This window comes from Dasypus novemcinctus, chromosome 17 (genome assembly GCF_030445035.2).
Source record: "Dasypus novemcinctus isolate mDasNov1 chromosome 17, mDasNov1.1.hap2, whole genome shotgun sequence".
In the NCBI taxonomy this organism is placed as follows: Eukaryota; Metazoa; Chordata; class Mammalia; order Cingulata; family Dasypodidae; genus Dasypus; species Dasypus novemcinctus.
In genome coordinates this window covers 32,562,330-32,580,149 of record NC_080689.1, presented here as the reverse complement: position 1 = coordinate 32,580,149, position 17,820 = coordinate 32,562,330, and the positions used below count along the sequence as shown (strand labels likewise).

General features: G+C 37.5%; 1 protein-coding gene across 10 annotated transcripts in view; it reads left to right on the top strand.

The window, feature by feature from the left end:
* Positions 1 to 17,820, top strand: part of PREPL (prolyl endopeptidase like) — a 76,980-nt gene that overhangs the window by 34,103 nt on the left and 25,057 nt on the right. For 5 of the 10 annotated variants that reach the window (XM_004447323.5, XM_004447324.5, XM_004447321.5 and 2 more), the window contains 4 exons: positions 978 to 1,184; positions 2,392 to 2,527; positions 15,151 to 15,367; positions 16,080 to 16,265. In XM_004447323.5, coding sequence (XP_004447380.1) covers positions 978 to 1,184; positions 2,392 to 2,527; positions 15,151 to 15,367; positions 16,080 to 16,265 — 746 coding nt within the window. The remainder of the gene's footprint in view (positions 1 to 977; positions 1,185 to 2,391; positions 2,528 to 15,150; positions 15,368 to 16,079; positions 16,266 to 17,820) is intronic. The other 5 variants (XM_071208801.1, XM_071208800.1, XM_058278486.2 and 2 more) reach the window with 1 other exon arrangement.

Genomic DNA, 17,820 nt, shown 5'->3' with positions numbered 1-17,820 from the left:
GTAGTAATAGTCTGATACTATCTCATTATCTGTAACATAATATTCCATCACAGTGTGTTATGTTGGAGATGGGGTATTGTATGGGAATTCTACACATGTGCATGATGGTTTTGTAAGTTCACAACCTCTGTAATAAAATATATTTTAAAAAATAATGGAGCAGTTGTGACTCAAGCAGTTGAGTGCCTACCTCCCACATTGGTTCCAGTGCCTCCTGAAAAAAAAACAAACAAACAGAACAAACTATAAAACCAGCTCAGGGAATCCAATGTGGCTCACGGGTTGAACATGCCAGCTTCCCACATACGAGGTCCCGGATTCAATCCCTTGCCCTGGTACCTCAAAAAAATAAAAAATAATTGGGTGGGTTGGGGGGAAAATACCCCAAATGTAGGATATGGACTATAGTTAGTAGTAATATTTTAACGATGTTCTTGCATAGTTTGTAACAAATGTTTCACAGCAATGCAAGATGTTGGTGGAGGGGTGATGTATGGGACCCCTATATAATGTTATACATGTTTATTTTCTAAGTTCATAAATTTTACTGTACACTTATTATTTATGTATGTTCATGTTTGAATGATACACTTCAATAAAAAAATATTTTAAAAAAAAGCTGTGGTAGGGAGAATGAATGTGGGAACCAGCATTTTTTGAGCATCTGCTGTCTCAGATACTATACTAGGCACTTTACGTATATTATTTAGTTTCATTTATATTCTTTTACTTTCGAGTTCTCTGTGGTTTATAAATACTGGACTATAATAGTATCTAATAAAATCACATAGATTAATGCATAGAATAATAGTGAATAGTATAGAATACTATTAAATAACTGAGGCTAGTTTATTTGCAAGTCAAGCTGCCATCATTGCAAAAAGAAGTCAGAATCTGGTCTCTTACAGAAGAGAAGTGCTAATTTTAAAGTACATCTTGTAGAATTGTTATCTCTTTCATACTTTTTTTTTATGTAGCAGACAATGATAATTATGAAGTTTTATTCAATTTGGAGGAACTTAAATTAGACCAGCCCTTCATTGATTGTATCAGAGTTGCTCCAGATGAAAAATATGTGGCTGCCAAGATAAGAACTGAAGATTCTGAAGCATCTACCTGTATAATTGTAAAGCTGAGTGATCAGCCTATAATGGAAGCTTCTTTCCCAAATGTGTCCAGTTTTGGTAAGTCATCAATAAAAAGTGTCTTTTCTGTTGAAAAGGCAATAGGAGGAGAATTGCCCACACTTTTGAAACATTTTTACTTGTCCATGTGAATATGAGAAGATGAATGCCTGATTCATATCTTACCCATTTTCCTATGTAGATCTTATCAGGAGATCTTCCATTCTTTATTTATCCAAATGGGCTAATTTTAAAATAGCATTCTTATTTTTAAAAGAATTATAATCAGACTCCAAGTTGGATTCTGATATATCAGTAATTCTTTGCTAATTCTCATAACTTAGAATAAATGTTTTGCATATAAGTTGTATTTTCACATTTAAAATTTTTGTTTAATTTTTAACATGTTAAGCTTGGTGTGTTTTTAATTTCCAGTTATCTTGTAGCACTAGTAGAGCAAATTGCTCAAAGTTACTATCAAGAAATTTTGGAACATATGAAATTTATTCATCAGTGGAAGTTGAAATTTTTAATAATAGACCCAACTTTAAATTTTATCATTTATCGTTTAGTGATATATATGTTCATACTTTGTCCTTTTCCTTTTTTGACATCATTTTCCCCATTGTTTAAGTGCTTTTGCAATGAATTGAAATTATACCCTATTTAATTTCTTCTAAACATACCTTTTGTACATTTTAACCTCTCTAAAATCAGGATGCATGTTACACATTGATGTCTTACAGTCACTGTCAGCCAGGTGGCAGTCATGATGTAATTGTGTGAAAATGTCCCTTGACAGCTTCTAATTAGATAAATATACCAGCATAAAAGTGCTTTTGGTAGTTTGAGATATACTGTGGCTTGAAGACAGAAAATGATTTAGGTATGAGAGAAAGTGATCCAATATTTCTTCAGACTTAAAGTGAGAGCTTGTAGATTTCAACATAATTCATCTCCTGAAAGCAAATGTGATTTTATAAAAATCTTTCCTAAATATTGTACATTCAACTCTTTTTTTGGAAACTTGATTTCTGTGAAACTGCCACTTAAAAACTTAGAACTGATGATGTAGTCTTTTATTCTCTGTAATGTTCTCTAGTTTATACATAACATAGGTTAGATATAGGTAAGTCTAATTTAAATTTCCAGGGGTAAACTTATACCTCTTATTTCTCTGGGAATTTAAAATAGAATTGCTGTGCCTTTTTTTTTTTTTTTAATCTATAAGAAGGTGATGTATAATTCTTCGGTTATTTCTATACAGAATGGGTAAAGGATGAAGAAGATGAAGATGTTTTATTCTACACCTTCCAAAGGAACCTTCGCTGTCATGATGTATATCGCGCCACTTTTGGTGATAACAAACGTAATGAACGTTTTTACACAGAAAAAGATCCAAGGTACTGGAATGATGCAATTAAATCTTTTTCTCCAGAGTATGCATTATATATCTAAACAACTTCTGAATTTTACACATGTTGTTTTGGTTTGCTCAATGCTGCCCAAGCAAAATGCCAGAAATAGGTTGGCATTTACAATAGGGATTTATTAGGGTAAAAGCTTACAGTTCCAAGGCTGTGAAAATGTCCAAATCAAGGCATCATCAAGAGATGCTGTCTCACTAAGTTGCAGCTGTGGGTAATCAGGCACATGGCTCATCTCTCCCCACTCCTCATTGCTTCAGCTTCGGCTGCTCTACTGATTCCAGCTTCAGGCCTCTCAGCCTCTCAAGGTTTCTCTGTCTTTCTGCAGATGGGATCCTGGAGTCCTCTCTCACATGGCAGGGTAAAATGATAGCTCTCTTTCTCTGTGTCCTCCATTTATGTAGGACTCAGTCAAAAGATTAAGACCCACCCTGGGTCCACAGTGTATCAGAGGCCCATTAACTGAAGCAGTCTCATCAAAAGTGATCTAATCAAAAGGTTCCGCATAAAAAGGCTTACATGCACAGGAATGGGTTAGCTTAAGAACATAGTTTTCTGGGGTCTACAAAAGTCTCAAACCAGAACACATGCTTTTCATGCTCTGATTTGATCTTAAATTATTCCTTTCTATAAATATAAAGGTATGTTTTGAAAATATAACTTCTGTAACAGCCAGTACAACCTAACTGTAATCTTAGGCCTAAGCTTTAGGTCTGAAAAATTATTTTCATGAAAATATGAACTAATCATGCTTGATCATGATATATAATTCTTTTAATGTGCTGTTGGATTTGATTTCCTAGTATTTTGCTGAGGATTTTTGCATTCTGTATTCATAAGGGATATTTGTCTGTAGCTTTTCTTGTATCTTTATCTGGCTTTGAGGTGACAGTGATGTTGGCCTCATAAAATGAGTTAGGGCATGTTACCCCCTCCCTTTTTTTTGGAAGACTGAGCAATCGAGGTTTTAACTCTTCTTGGAATATTTGATAAAAATTCACCTGTGGAAATATCTGGTCCTTGGCTTTTCTTTGTTGGAGGGTGTTTGATTACTGATTAAATCTCTTTACTATTTATTGGTTTGTTGAGAGCTTTTGTTTTTTCTTGAGTCAGCATAGGTTGTTTCTATATTTCTAGGAATTTGTCCATTTCATCAAGGTTATCCAAGTTATTGGCGTAAAGTTGTTCATAGTATCCGCTTGTAGTCCTTTTTATTTTTGTGGAATCAGTAGTAATGTCCCTCTTCATATTGCTAATTTTAGTTACTTGTGTACTTTTTTTTATCAGTTTAACTAAAAGTTCGTCAATTTTATTGATCTTTTCAAGTAATCAACTTTTGATTTTATTGATTCTAATGTTTTTTATTCTGTACCCCATTTACGTGTGCTTTAATCTTCCTCCTGCTTGGTTTGGGTTTAGTTTGTTCTTTTTCTGGATCCTCTAGTTTTCAGGTGAGATCTTTGATTTGAAAGTCGTTCTTCTTTTTTACTCTTAAGTATTTGGAGAGATAAATTTCCCTCTCAGTACTGCCTTTGCTGCATCCCAGAAGTCTGGTATGTTGCATTTTCATTTTCATTTGGTTCAAGGTATCTGCTAATTTCTCTTGTGATTTCCTCATTGATCCATGGGTTCTTTAATAGTACACTATTTTATTTTCACATATTTGTGAATTTTCTCTTTTCTCCCTCTGTTACTGATTTCTAGCTTTATTCCGTTGTTGGAGAAATACATTGTATGATTTCAGTTTTTTTAAAAGTTTTCTTTAGATTTGTTTTCTGTCCTAACTGGAGAATTATCCATCTTGGAGAATTATCCACGTGCACTAGAAAATAATGTGTATCCTGCTGCTGTTGGGTGAAGTGTTCTATGTATGTATGATAAGTCTAGCTGGGTTAGGGTATCATTCATGTCTTCTGTTTCCTCATTGATCTCTCTGGATGTTCTATCAGTTATTGAAAGTGGTGTGTTGAAATCTCCTACTATTAATATATAGAAGAATTGCTTTTTCTTCCTTCAAATCTGTGAATATTTTCTTCGTATGTTTTGGGGCTCTGGTGTTAGGGGTATATATATATTTATATGATCCCTTTATCAATGTATAGTGACCCTTATTTTCTCTTACAACAATTTTTGACCTAAAGTCTATTTCATCTGATAATAATTTAACTACCCCAGCTCTTTTTTTACTACTTACATGGTTTATTAGTCTGCCAAAGGGCTACTGATGTAACATACCAGAAATTTGTTGGCTTTTATAAAAGGTATTTATTTGGGTAAAATCTTACAATTACAAAGCCATAAAAAGTCCAACTCAAGACACCGTAAGAGGGAAGTGGACTTGGCCCAATGGATAGGGCGTCCGCCTACCAAATGGGAGGTCCGCGGTTCAAACCCCGGGCCTCCTTGACCCATGTGGAGCTGGCCCACGCGCAGCGCTGATGTGAGCAAGGAATGCCGTGCCGCATAGGGGAGCCCCACACGCAAGGAGTGTGCCCCATAAGGAGAGCCGCCTAGCGCGAAAGAAAGTGCATCCTGTCCAAGAATGGTGCTGCACACATGGAGAGCTGGCACAACAAGATGACGCAACAAAAAGAGACACAGATTCCCAGTGCCGCTGATAAGGATAGAAGCGGTCACAGAAGAAACACGGCGAATGGACACAGAGAGCAGACAACTGGGTGGGGGGAGGAAGGAGAGAGAAATAAATAAAAAATAAATCTTTAAAAAAAAAAAACACCATAAGAGGTGCTTTCTCACCAAAGTCAGTTTCCATGTGGTGAAGCAAGATGGCTGCCAATCTCTGGCTAGTCTCTGTCTTCCCCTCCAGGCTCACCCATTCCTCTTGAGTCTGTGGGTAGGCCCAGCGTCTTGAGATTTCATCCTTAAATGATCCTTAGTCCTCTCTCTCTCCTCCCATAGGCTTGTGTCTTTCAGGGCCTTCTATATCAGCCTCAAGCTAGTCTTATGTCCTCCAAATTTCAGCTGTAAGCAGTCAGGCAAAATGACTCATCTCTCCGCAGGGGTCATTTGTTTCTGTCACATGGCAGGATCAAAAATGCCAGAACTCTCTCTTCTGTGTCTGTGTGAATGTCCATTTATATCAGATCCCGGAAAGGTGATAGGGATTCAACTTGAGTCACATCCACTGAGGTAGTAATCAAAATCCCAAAGCAATCTCATCAGATAATCTAAACAAAGGCCCCTCAGCTGAATTTGATGCAGTCAAAGAGTACCATACCTAGAGGAATCAATTAGTTCATAAACATAGTCTTTCTCTTTTTAGGGATTCATAGAATGATCTCAGACTGCCACATATGGTATATTTTTTTCTACCCTTTCACTTTCAACCTATTAATGTCTTTGAATTTAAGGTGTGTCCCTTGTAAACAGCATCTAGTTAGTCCTACTTTTTTATCCTGTCTTCCAGTCTCTTCCTTTTGAGTGGGAAATTTAATCTATATACATGTAAAGTAACTGCTGATAATGTAGGAATTTCTTTTGCCATTTTGCTGTTTTATGTTCCTATGTCTTATACTTTTTTTGACCTACCATCTATTCTTCCCTTAGTGCCTAATTCTTTATTTATTTGACTTTTTGTACTGTGCCATTTTGAGGCCCTTCTCATTTCTTTCTGAATATATTTTTCATGTATTTTCTCTGAGGTTGTCATGGGGTTAAAATTTAACATTAGAATTCTATAACAATTATTTGATTTGATACAAACTTCTCTTCAACAATACATTGTTCTTATAGCCCTCCATTCCCCCACCTTTTTGTACTTGTTATAAATTATATCTTTGTACATTGTATGTCAAAACCATCAAGTTATTGTAATTTCTGTGCAGTTGCATTTTAGTACCCGTATGAAACAAGAAGTGGATTTACATAACAAACAGTATGATACAATAGTACTGGGATTTATAATTACCCATATTTACCTTTACTGAAAGTCTGTATTTCTTTATGCTGCTTTGATCCACTGTCTAGTGTCCTTTCCTTTCAGTCTAAAGAACTCCCTTTATCATTGCTTATTAGGACAAGCCTAGTGGTGATCAATTCCCTCAGCTTCTGTTTATCTGGGAATGTCTTTTTTTTTTTTTTAAGATTTATTTTATTTATTTCTCCCCCCCCCCCCATTGTCTGCGCTCTCTGTCCATTCACTGTGTGTTCTTCTGCGTCCACTTGCACTATCTGGCGGCACTAGGAAACTGAATCTCTTTTGTTGCGTCATCTTGCATCAGCTCTCCGTGTGTGCAGTGCCACTCCTGGGCAGGCTGCACTTTTTTTCACACAGGGTGGCTCTCCTCGTGGGATGCAACCCTTGCGTGTGGGGCACCCCTGCGCAGGGGCGCCCCTGCATGGCATGGTACTTGTTGTGCACAGCAGCTCTGCACATGGGCCAGCTTACCACATGGGTCCGGGGCCCTGGGGATCAAACCCTGGACCCTCCGTATGGTAGATGGACACTCTATCAGTTGAGCCACATCCACTTCCCATTATCTGGGAATGTCTTAATCTCTGCTTTTTTTTTTTTGCTTTTTTTTTTTTTTAAGAGGTACCAGGGGCCAGGAATTGAACCTGGGACCTTATATGTGGAAGCTGGCACTCAACCACTGAGCCACACTGGCTTCCCTGAGTTGGTTTTTTCATTTGTTTTGCTTATTTGTTTTTTTGTTTGTTTGTTTTTTTAAAGATTTATTTTTATTTATTTAATTCCCCTCCCCTCCCCCGGTTGTCTGTTTTCTGTGTCTTTTTGCTGCATCTTGTTTCTTTGTCCGCTTCTGTTGTCGTCAGCGGCACAGGAAGTGTGGGCGGCACCATTCCTCGGCAGACTGCTCCCTCCTTTGCGCTGGGCGGCTCTCCTTATGGGTGCACTCCTTGCGCGTGGGGCTCCCCTATGCGGGGGACACCCCTGTGTGGCACGGCACTCCTTGCGCGCATCAGCACTGTGCATGGGCTAGCTCCACACGGGTCAAGGAGGCCCAGGGCTTGAACCGCGGACCTCCCACCCCGCGGACCTCCCATGTGGTAGACGGACGCCCTAACCACTGGGCCAAAGTCCATTTCCCACTTATTTGTTTTTGTTTACTCAGGAGGCACCAGGAATGGACCCCATGACCTCCTATGTGTGAGGTGGGCACTCAACCACTTAAACCACATTTGCTCCCTCCCTCTCATTTTTGAAAATAAGTCTTGCAGCTTATAAACTATTTGGTTGGCACTTGTCTTTCAGAACTTCAGATATTTTGTACCAGTACTTTCTTGCCTCCATGATTTCTGATGAATAATCGGCTCTCAATCCCATTGGTATTCCCTTGTACATAACTCATTGCTTTTCTATTGTACCTTTCATAACTCTCATTGTCCTTGACATTAAACAAGTTGATTACTATGTGTCTGGGTGCTGTTCTTTTGAATTTATCCTATTTGGGGTTCATTGAGCTTCTTGGATGTACATATTTATGTCTTTCCTTAAGTTTGGGAAGATTTCTGTCATTATTTCTTTGAATTTTCCTTCTTCCCCTTTCTCTCTTTCTGCCTCTAATGGGACTCCTTTTATGTGTATATTAGTATACTTGATGGTGTCCCACAGGTCTCTTAGGATTTGTTCATTCTTTTTGTTTTCTTTTCTTCCTCCCCCCACCCCTGATGGCTCCCATGTCTCTTTGCTCATTGTTTGTCTGTTTTTTCTTTAGGAGGCACAGGGACCTCCCATGTGAGAGGCAGGCATGCAACTGCTTGAGCCACATCTGCTCCCTGCTCGTTTGTTTTTGCTCATTGTCTGCTCATTATATATTTTTGCTTATTGTTTTTGCTTGATGTCTGCTCATTGTCTGCTTGTTGTTTATGTTCTTTAGGAGGCACCAGGAACCGAACCCAGAACCTCCCATGTGGGAGTTGGGTGCTCAGCTCCTTGAGCCACATCTGCTCCCTGTTCATTATTTTTTATTCTTTTATCTTTCTGTTACTCAGCCTGAATCACTTCAGTTGTCTTGTCTTCAAGTTCACTAATTCTTTCTTCTGCTGCCTCCAATTTACTGTTGAAACTGGGTAGGGAATTTTTCATTTCAGTTATTGTGTTCTTCAACTCCTGTATTTCTCTGGAGAGATTCCCTTATTGTTCATTCACTGTTTTTCTTATATCCTTTAGTTCTTTCTCTGTGTTTTCCTTTATTTGTATGAGCACATTAAGAATCATTATTTTAAAATCCATAGTCCATAGTCCAGTGCTCGTTGTTGATGGATTCTGGATTTTCACCTTGTTCTTTTAGATGGCCCATCATTTCTTGATTTTTTTGTTTAATCTACTAATCTGTTACTGCATACTATATATTTTAATATGTTAACCATGGGATTTAATCCCTGGCTATGTCTTAAGTTTGTATCCAGCTAGAGATATGACAGAGATTTTCTTGATTGCTAGGAGTTTTTGACGTTTTGAGATTATTTATGACTCCCAAAAAGATTATGTTTGTAAACTAATCTTTTCTTCTGGGTGTGATACCCTTTGAATGCATTAGATTCAGCTGGCTTGTATTGATTAAATTATCTGTTAAGATTAGGGTTTTGGTTCAACCACATCGGTAGGGTATGGCTCAGGGTTGAATCCCCACTCCATTGATCAGCTGATATTTATAAATGGACACTCACTCAAGAAGATACAGAGAAGAGGAGAGAACTTGGTCATTTCGATCCTACCATGTGACAGAAAGGAGAAAGCTTAAACAGCTAAAGCCCCAGAAGAACGATCAGCCATTCCCCCTAGTAGTTTGCAGCTGAAAAGAACAGAGCAGCTGAACAGCTTCAAAAGCCTGGATAAAAACAAGCCCTATTCCAGGTTGATGGAGGAATCCCTGGGAGACTAGCTCTGTGCCAGCCTACAGTTGAGATTAGAAGAAGCTGTGCCCACGGAGCCTTAAAAGGAACATGGAAGGAGAGACCAGGCAGAGATTACCTGCCATCTTACTTCAACACATAGCAGCTGACTTTGGTCAGAAGGCAGCCTTGAGTTAGACTCTGTAGGACCTTGTAACTATAAGCTTTTACCCTAAATAAATACCCTTTATAAAAGCTAACAGATATCTGGTGCTTTGTATCAGCAGCCCATTGGTTGACTAATACAGAGTTAATCAGAACAAACAAACCAAGACAAAAAGTACCTTTCACTGTCTTTGCAAATTGGCTTTGCTTTAGCTGGTGATCTCCTTTAGTGCCTAGCCCTCTTATTAAGCAGATCAGCCTGAGACAAATGGGAAGTTCAGGGTCCTCTCTGTCAGTGTGGAGCTGGAGCTGGGAATCTTGCTGCTTCTTCTGGGCCTATGTTGCTAGAGTCCCCAGGAATTCCCCATTTACAGCCCACAGGAGTTTGAGTGAGCGCCCTTCTACTCCTTTGGAACAGACTTTTGACACCTCTTGGGTGCCCTTTTGAGTGACTTAATGCAGGTGGTCCTTGCCTCATCCCTGTTTCAAATTAATTGTGTCCCACACTGTCCATCTGTCTGCAAGCTACTTCTCTGCCCCCAGGATAAACTCTGGGAGGGCAAACCCAAGATATGTTCCCTAGCTCAGTCTCTCAGACTTCCCCTCATAGATTTGCACTGACATGTGCCCCATTATGCATACAGGGGCCACTCTGCTCCTTTTGGAAAAGGACCAAGGACCCATAAAGAAGAGTGCAAGCTGGCTCCACCCTGTATTCGGGGGACAGGGGGCGTGGTTAGCAAATATACATTAGTTTTGAGGAAGGTTGCTGTCTTTAAGATTTCTATGCTGCTTTTGCTCCGGGGGTGGGGTGGGGGGTTGAAACAATGGCTGCCCTCAGAGCAGGCCTCTAGTAATCTGAAGTAGCTGATCAAAGTTAATGATCTTGGATCAAACCACACATCCCTGAAATTTGGAGAACTAGTTCTTTATGTCCCATCATGGCATCAGCAAGCAGAGCCAGCAGCAGGAGCTCCAGTCCTCACTACGTTGAACCTGATGTCTGGGGAAAGGGGATAGTATAGCTGCTGTAAGGAAGATGAAAGTCATTGGTATTGATCTCAGTTTACCAGCCTTTTCCTCCTACTTCTCCCTGAATGCTGCACAGTGTTTCCTAGACCCCAGGGTTTCAAAGTAGTTGATTCAGATAGTTCCTGCCAGTTCAATACTTGTTTTAGTGGAGGGACTGATTCCTTGGGCTTCCTACCCTGCCATCTTCGCACAATCCTTAGTCCCCCATTGAATTCTTACCAATATGTAAAAAAAAATATGTAAAAATGTGTTGCTGCTAAAGTATAAATTAAAACTAGCTCAAAAATGTATTATTGTGCTAGGTGAAAAATTGAATATATAGTATGGTGTCTATATATATATCAGGAAAAAAATACACATTTTGAAAAGATTGAAAGGCTATATACCAGAATACCAACAGTGTTTTTTTTTCTGGTTTTCTTTATTTTTTATGATAATTATATTCATAATCAGAGGGAAATACACTTCAAGTTTTAAAAAAATCAGTATCAATAGAAATAAGTCGAAAAAGTATTAGCCTCTAGCCTATTATATTCCTTAATTCTCTTTCTGTGAAACCTCTTTATTATTAAGCCACTTGTGTTCTGACTTCCCCATACCACATATCTGCTGAGTAATTGACCAAGTAATTATCATTTCATTACCTGTGACATCATCAAACAAAAAATAGATAAAAATAACCAAGAAATGTTGAAAATAAAGAGGCAAGGAGGGTATAAAGGACTTGCTCTATATCCATACATTAAAACATAGGAAGGTACCACAGTTAAAAAATGCAAATTGACAGATAATTAATGGGAACTAGAGTAGTAGAAAAGGCAATTACCAAATTCATTTGGAAGGAAAAGTGCACCTGCATAGCCTAAAGCAATTCTAATAAGAAGAGCAACCTGGGAGGAATTTCACGGCCTGATTTTGAAACATATTACAAAGCTAGAGTGGTCAAAACAGCATGGTACTGGCATAAAGATAGACACATCAATCAGTGGAATAAAATTAAGAGTCCAGAAATAAACCCTCACCTCTACAGCCAAGTGGTTTTTGACAAACCTACCAAGTCTGTGTTAACAGGACAAAACAGTCTCTTAAACAAATGGTGCTGGGAGAACTGGATATCCATAACCAAAAGAATGAAAGAGGACTCTCATCTCACTCCCTGTATAAGAATCAACTCAAAATGGATCAGAGACCTAAATATATAAGCCAGGACCATAAAACTACTAGAAGAAAATGTAGGGAAACATCTTAAAGACCTTGTGGTAGGTGGTGGTTTCTTGGACCTTATACCCAAAGCACACGCAACAAAAGAAAAATGGATAAATGGGACCTCCTCAAAATTAAACACTTTTGCACCTCACAGGACTTTGTCAAAAGGGTGAAAAGGCAGCCGGCTCAATGGGAGAAAATATTTGGAAATCACATGTCTGATAAGGGTTTATCATGGATAATGATACATAAAGAGATGTTATAACTCAACAATAAAAAAGACAAATGACCCAATTAAAAAATGGGCAAAAGACTTGAATAGGCATTTTTCCAAATAAGAAATACAAAGAGAAAAAAAAATCACATGGAAAAATGTTCAACATCACTAATGATTAGGGAAATGAAGATCAAAACTACAATGCGGTATCATTTCATACCTATCAGAATGGCCAGTATTAAAAACGACTGACAGTTAAAAATGTTGGAGAGGATGTGGAGAGATAGGAACACTTATTAACTGTTGGTGGCAACGTAGAATGGTACAGCTACTGTGAGAACTGTTTGGCAGTTCCTAAAGAAGTTGATTATAGACTTGTCATGTGACCCTGCAATACCACTCCTGGGTTTATACCCAGAAGAACTGAGAATAGTGACACAAACTGACATCTGCACACTGCTATTTATAGCAGCGTTACTCACTGATTGCCAAAAGTTGGAAACAACCCAGGTGTCCATCAGCTGATGAATGGATAAATTGTTGTGTAGTCACACAATGGAATATTATGCAGATGTTGAAGAAGAAATGAAGTTGTAAAGCATATGACAACATGGATTGAACCTGGAGATCATTATGTTGAGGGAAGCAAGCCAGACCCAAAAGGATAAATACTGTATGATTGTATTACTATGAACTAAATATATTGTGTAGCATATTGTATGATTCCATTTATATAAAATGTAAATATAAATCAATTTATAAAGATTTTAAAAAGAATAAAATGTATGATCAGAGGCATAATAAACTATTAAACCAATGAATGGGTGTTATTTTTTCGATGGTGCAGGAAGTATAAACTATTTGGAAAAAAATTTTCACTTCTTCATACCATATCTTAGCCTATGGTCCTAATAAATTTAAATCTATTAAGAAAAATAAAATCATTTAAATCATGAAAATGTAAGTATTTTACTCAGCTTGGATGAAATATTTCCAAAGCCTAAAGTCAGTAGAAGAAACCAGAAAGAGTAGTGCCAGTATTCTTAATTACCTCAAATATTAATTTAAATTTTAAAAAGTAAACAAAATTCATATAACAGAAGAAGTGAAAGTTAAAGAACAAGTTAATATCCTTCATTTATAAAAAGCTGTTTACAAACCAGTAATTTAAATTATGTTCCAAGTTTAAAATGGACACAACACAGACATTTCAGTTAGTACAGTTGGCAGAGAAACATGACCATATAATCCAGTTACAAAAAGTTAACAGTGCTTTTTTCTAGGTCATAGGATTCAGAGCTCTCTTCCTTTTTTGCATTTTTCAGTATTTTCAGTATGAATTACTTTTATAATAAGGAAAAATGTAAATCTAACATTTAAAGTCATCTACCATGTAACTGTGAATAAGAATACCATACTTGAAATATCATTGATTATATTTATCAAGAATCATAAAAATATTCTTAGTCATTAATATTTCTATCCCTAAAATTTGTCCTAAGGAAATCATTGTAATGGTAAGGAAGGGGAAAACTATGTTCATGAAGATGTTCCATGCTATATTCTTTATTACAGTGTTAAAATCTAAATTTTCAAGTATCTTGGTAATTTGACATGAAGAATATTATGTAGGGAAGTGGCTGTAGTTCAAGAAAGTGAGCTCCCCTTTACCATATGGGTTCAATTCCCAGGACCTCCTGGTAAAAAAAGAAAAAAGCCGTCCCAGACTTGCACAGTGAGGCGCAGGGCCCCCTGTGTGGCAAAGCAATGCACCAAAAAGATGATGATGCAACCAGATAAAAAGAAAAGAGATGTTATATAGTCATTAAAAGCAATGATCATGAAGACTCTGAAACTATTGCGGGAAAATATTGATATTATATAAAGAAATGCAGACTCCATAATTACATCTTCATTATGTCTATTTAAAGACATTCATGAAATATTAGTGTAGCTAATGTAGTGTAGATTGATATTATTTATGAATTCCAAAAAAAGAGAAGGATTATGTTTGTAAACTGGTCTGTTCCTCTGGGTGTGATACCCTTTGATTGCATTTGATTCAGCTGAGATGTCTTTGATTAAATTATATTAATCAGATATGTGATTTGACCACACCAATAGTGTGCAACTCAGGTTAAGTCCTCGCCCCCTTTGTGGGCTGATATAAACGGGCACTCACTCAAGAAGACACCAAAGAAGATACACATGGGAGGAGAGAAATGAGCCATTGCCTGATAGTTTGCAATGCTGAGAAAGCCCAGAAAGAACAAGCCCTATGCCAGCCTGGAGCTGAAAGAGGAAGGCTGAACCCTCACAGAGATTGGCAGCCACCTTGTTTCAACTCCTGGCAACTGACTTAGGTTGAGAAATCAACCTTGAGTTGGACTTGTTAGAGCCTTTTAACTGTAAGGTTTTACCCCAAATAAATACCCTTTATGAAAGCCAACAGTTTTTTTTGGTACTTTGCATCAGTACTCCTTTGACTGACTAATACAATTTGTAAACCTTAGAAGGAAAACAGAAGAATTAAAATAAAATAGTCAGTGTATTAGCTTAATGAGAATATGAGTAGTTTTTCTTCCTAATTACTCTGTTGTAAAAACTGGGAAGGAGAAAATAAGTGTCCCCTTTCTTCCCTACTATTTCATACCTTCTCTAGGACATTTGTTTCCTCGTCTCAGGGGGGAAAAAAGCCTTCTAACATTATTAATGTGATTAGGTGAGAGTTGGTTGATGTCTGCACTTTACCTGTAATGCATAAAAAAAAACAAAATAATGTGAATTGGTGGATGCATAGATATGTGAGAAAGGAAATACAGCAAAATGTCACCAGTGATAGAATGTATTCAGTGGCAGGTACCTGGGTATTTACTTTATACTTCTTTTAAGTGTTCTGTATGTTTGAAAAATGTTCATGATAAAATGTTAGAGGAAAAAATGATTATTGAATACCTTTGGAGATAAAATGAGAAAAATAATATCTACTTCTTAAATTTACAAGCAGTATTCACTGATTGTTTTTATTTTCTCTGCATTATAAATTAATATGTGTACTGACCACCTCTAGTACATTGTCATAAACAAGGTCGTATGTATTTGAAATTCACTGGGTTTTCATGTTTCATTCTCTCTCTCTTGCTCTCTCACTCTCTTTATATAGCTATTTTGTTTTCCTTTATCTTACAAAAGACAGTCGTTTCCTCACCATAAATATTATGAACAAGACCACTTCTGAAGTGTGGTTGATAGATGGCATGAGCCCTTGGGACCCACCAGTACTTATCCAGAAGCGAATCCCTGGGGTCCTCTACTACACTGAACACAGAGACGATGAATTGTACATTCTCACTAATGTCGGCGAGCCTACAGAATTCAAGGTAGTCCTGGATTCTCCTTGCTCTTAATGGGCTGTTGAGAAGTGTCACACTGCCATCAATAGCCTTTCTTTCTCTAAGAGGTCATTGTTTTATGGGCTTTTGGTTAAGTGTGGAAATTGATGTCATCTTCCTATGCATTACCAAATCCCATTTCTCAGGAACTTTGTAGCTCAGTGGTTGAGCACCTGCCTCCCACATACAAGGTCTCAGGTTCAATCCCCGGTACCTCCAAATACATACATATATACATATCATACATATTTTAATTGTGCCTAAAAGGTTAGTAACTGAAGCTTTCTCTATCCTGATTCTATCAGTTTTTGAAGTTAAACTTAGTGGCTTAGAAGAATGAACTTTTATAAATTCATAATTTTGTGAGTTGTCAATTTGGACTACTCTCAGCTGAGCAGGTCTGCTAGTCTCAGTGAGGCTCACTGATGCATCTGCAGTCAGCTGGCAGTCAAGGCCCTCTCACTCATTTCCATTGGCTGTCACATAAGCACTGGTCCTCACTATGTCACCATCCAGCAGGAGAGCCTGGGTTCCTTCACATGGTGATGGTCATACTTCATCCTTAGTGCAGAATTAATTCCTTCAGCTCTTCATAAAACAGTTTAGGGGTAGGTGCATGGTCTAATCTTAAATGGTTTCATCCCTCAGTGCTATAGCCTTCATGTTTTGTTACCTAGATCTCTTCTTTCTTTCCGTACAGCTAATGAGAACAGCAGCTGATACACCTGCTATTATGAATTGGGATTTATTTTTCACAATGAAGAGAAACACCAAAGTTGTAGACTTGGACATGTTTAAGGATCATTGTGTTCTATTCCTGAAGCACAGCAATCTACTTTATGTTAATGTAATTGGTCTGGCAGATGATTCAGTGCGGTCTCTAAAGGTATGTTTAATTTTCAAAAGATAGTACTTTTAATCAAAAGGCATATACATTTTAGCTTAACAACATTAAATTTTTAATAATAGCTGTGTACTTTTTCCTAAAGGCAATTTAATTTAAATGTAATTTAGCATACTGTGTCTGCAACAGATTAAGAAGGTTTTTGTTTGAAGTGCTTGGAGGATCTTGCTTTTAATGCAGGTTAACATAACATACTGTCTTATACGTGGACTTAAGAGGTAGGGTTAAGTGCCATTATCTTTCTTTTTCTACCCATCTCTGTATATCAATATCTCTACAACTTTAGATATAGTAGTAACTTAAGCCAACTTGCTAGCTCGTGCCTACCCACTGCCTCTGATCTCTATCCCACATCCTCAGTAGCAACAGTAGTCATGTCCACTGTGCTTCTGCCACAGCATGCTTGTATCTGCATCATCATCTTCTCTTTATTAGTTTTCTTACCCATGCAAGATAGGGAAGGGGCAAACTTTGGATTCTTTCGATATGGGGATGGCAGTGCTCTCCACAGCAGTACAGAGGGGTGACGGTGGCCCAGTAATCTGCCAGGCTGATTCACCGATACTGCCTATGGCTTCTAAGAAAGATATTCTGCTTTCATAAGTATATTTGCTGAAATTGGTGAATGGCAACCTCACTGAGCAATCATAAAGTAGCATTAACGTGTTAGTTGATATAGGAGGCACTGAAAGGAAGAAAAAAAGCCTTCGTTTTGGTTGATAAGGAAAGCCCCAATTGATCAGCAAGCACCATACACCACTATACTGCACTAGCTCCTGTATTCTCACAAGTCCTATTAAAATGCAATTCCAGTGAATTATTGATGTTTACTGATCTCTGTGTACAGGCATACCTTGGAGATACTGCTAGTTTGGTTCCAGACCACTGTAATAAAGCAAGTTGCATGAATTTTTTTGGTTTCCCAATACATATATAAGTAATGTTTACACCAGACTATAGTCTATTAAGTGTGCAATAGCATTATGTATAAAAAAGACAATGTACATGTTGTAATTTAAAAATAAGTTATTGCTAAAAAATGCTAACCATCATCTGAACCTTCAGCAAGTCATAATTATTTTGATAATGGAAGGGCTTGCCTCCATATTGATGGCTGCTGACTGATCAGGGTAGTGGTTGCTGAAGGTTGGCATGACTGTGGCGTTTCTTTTTTTCTTTTTACTAGAGAAATTGTAGGTTTGCAGAAAAAGCATGCATAAAATACAGAGTTCCCATATACAACCCTAATAATAAGACCTTGCATTAATGTGGTACATTTGTTACAATTCATGAAAGACCATTTTTATAATTGTACTATTAACTATAGTCCTTCATTTACAAGGACTGTTCGTATTGTACAGACCTATTTTTTTAAAAGTTCGTATTCTAATAACATATGCAACCTAAAATTTCCCCTTTTAACCACATTCAAATATATAATTCATTGCTGTAATTACTTTCACAGTGTTGTGCTACTACCACCACCATCCATTACCAAAACTGTACAATCAGTTGTACTGTTTTAAATTGTAAAAAA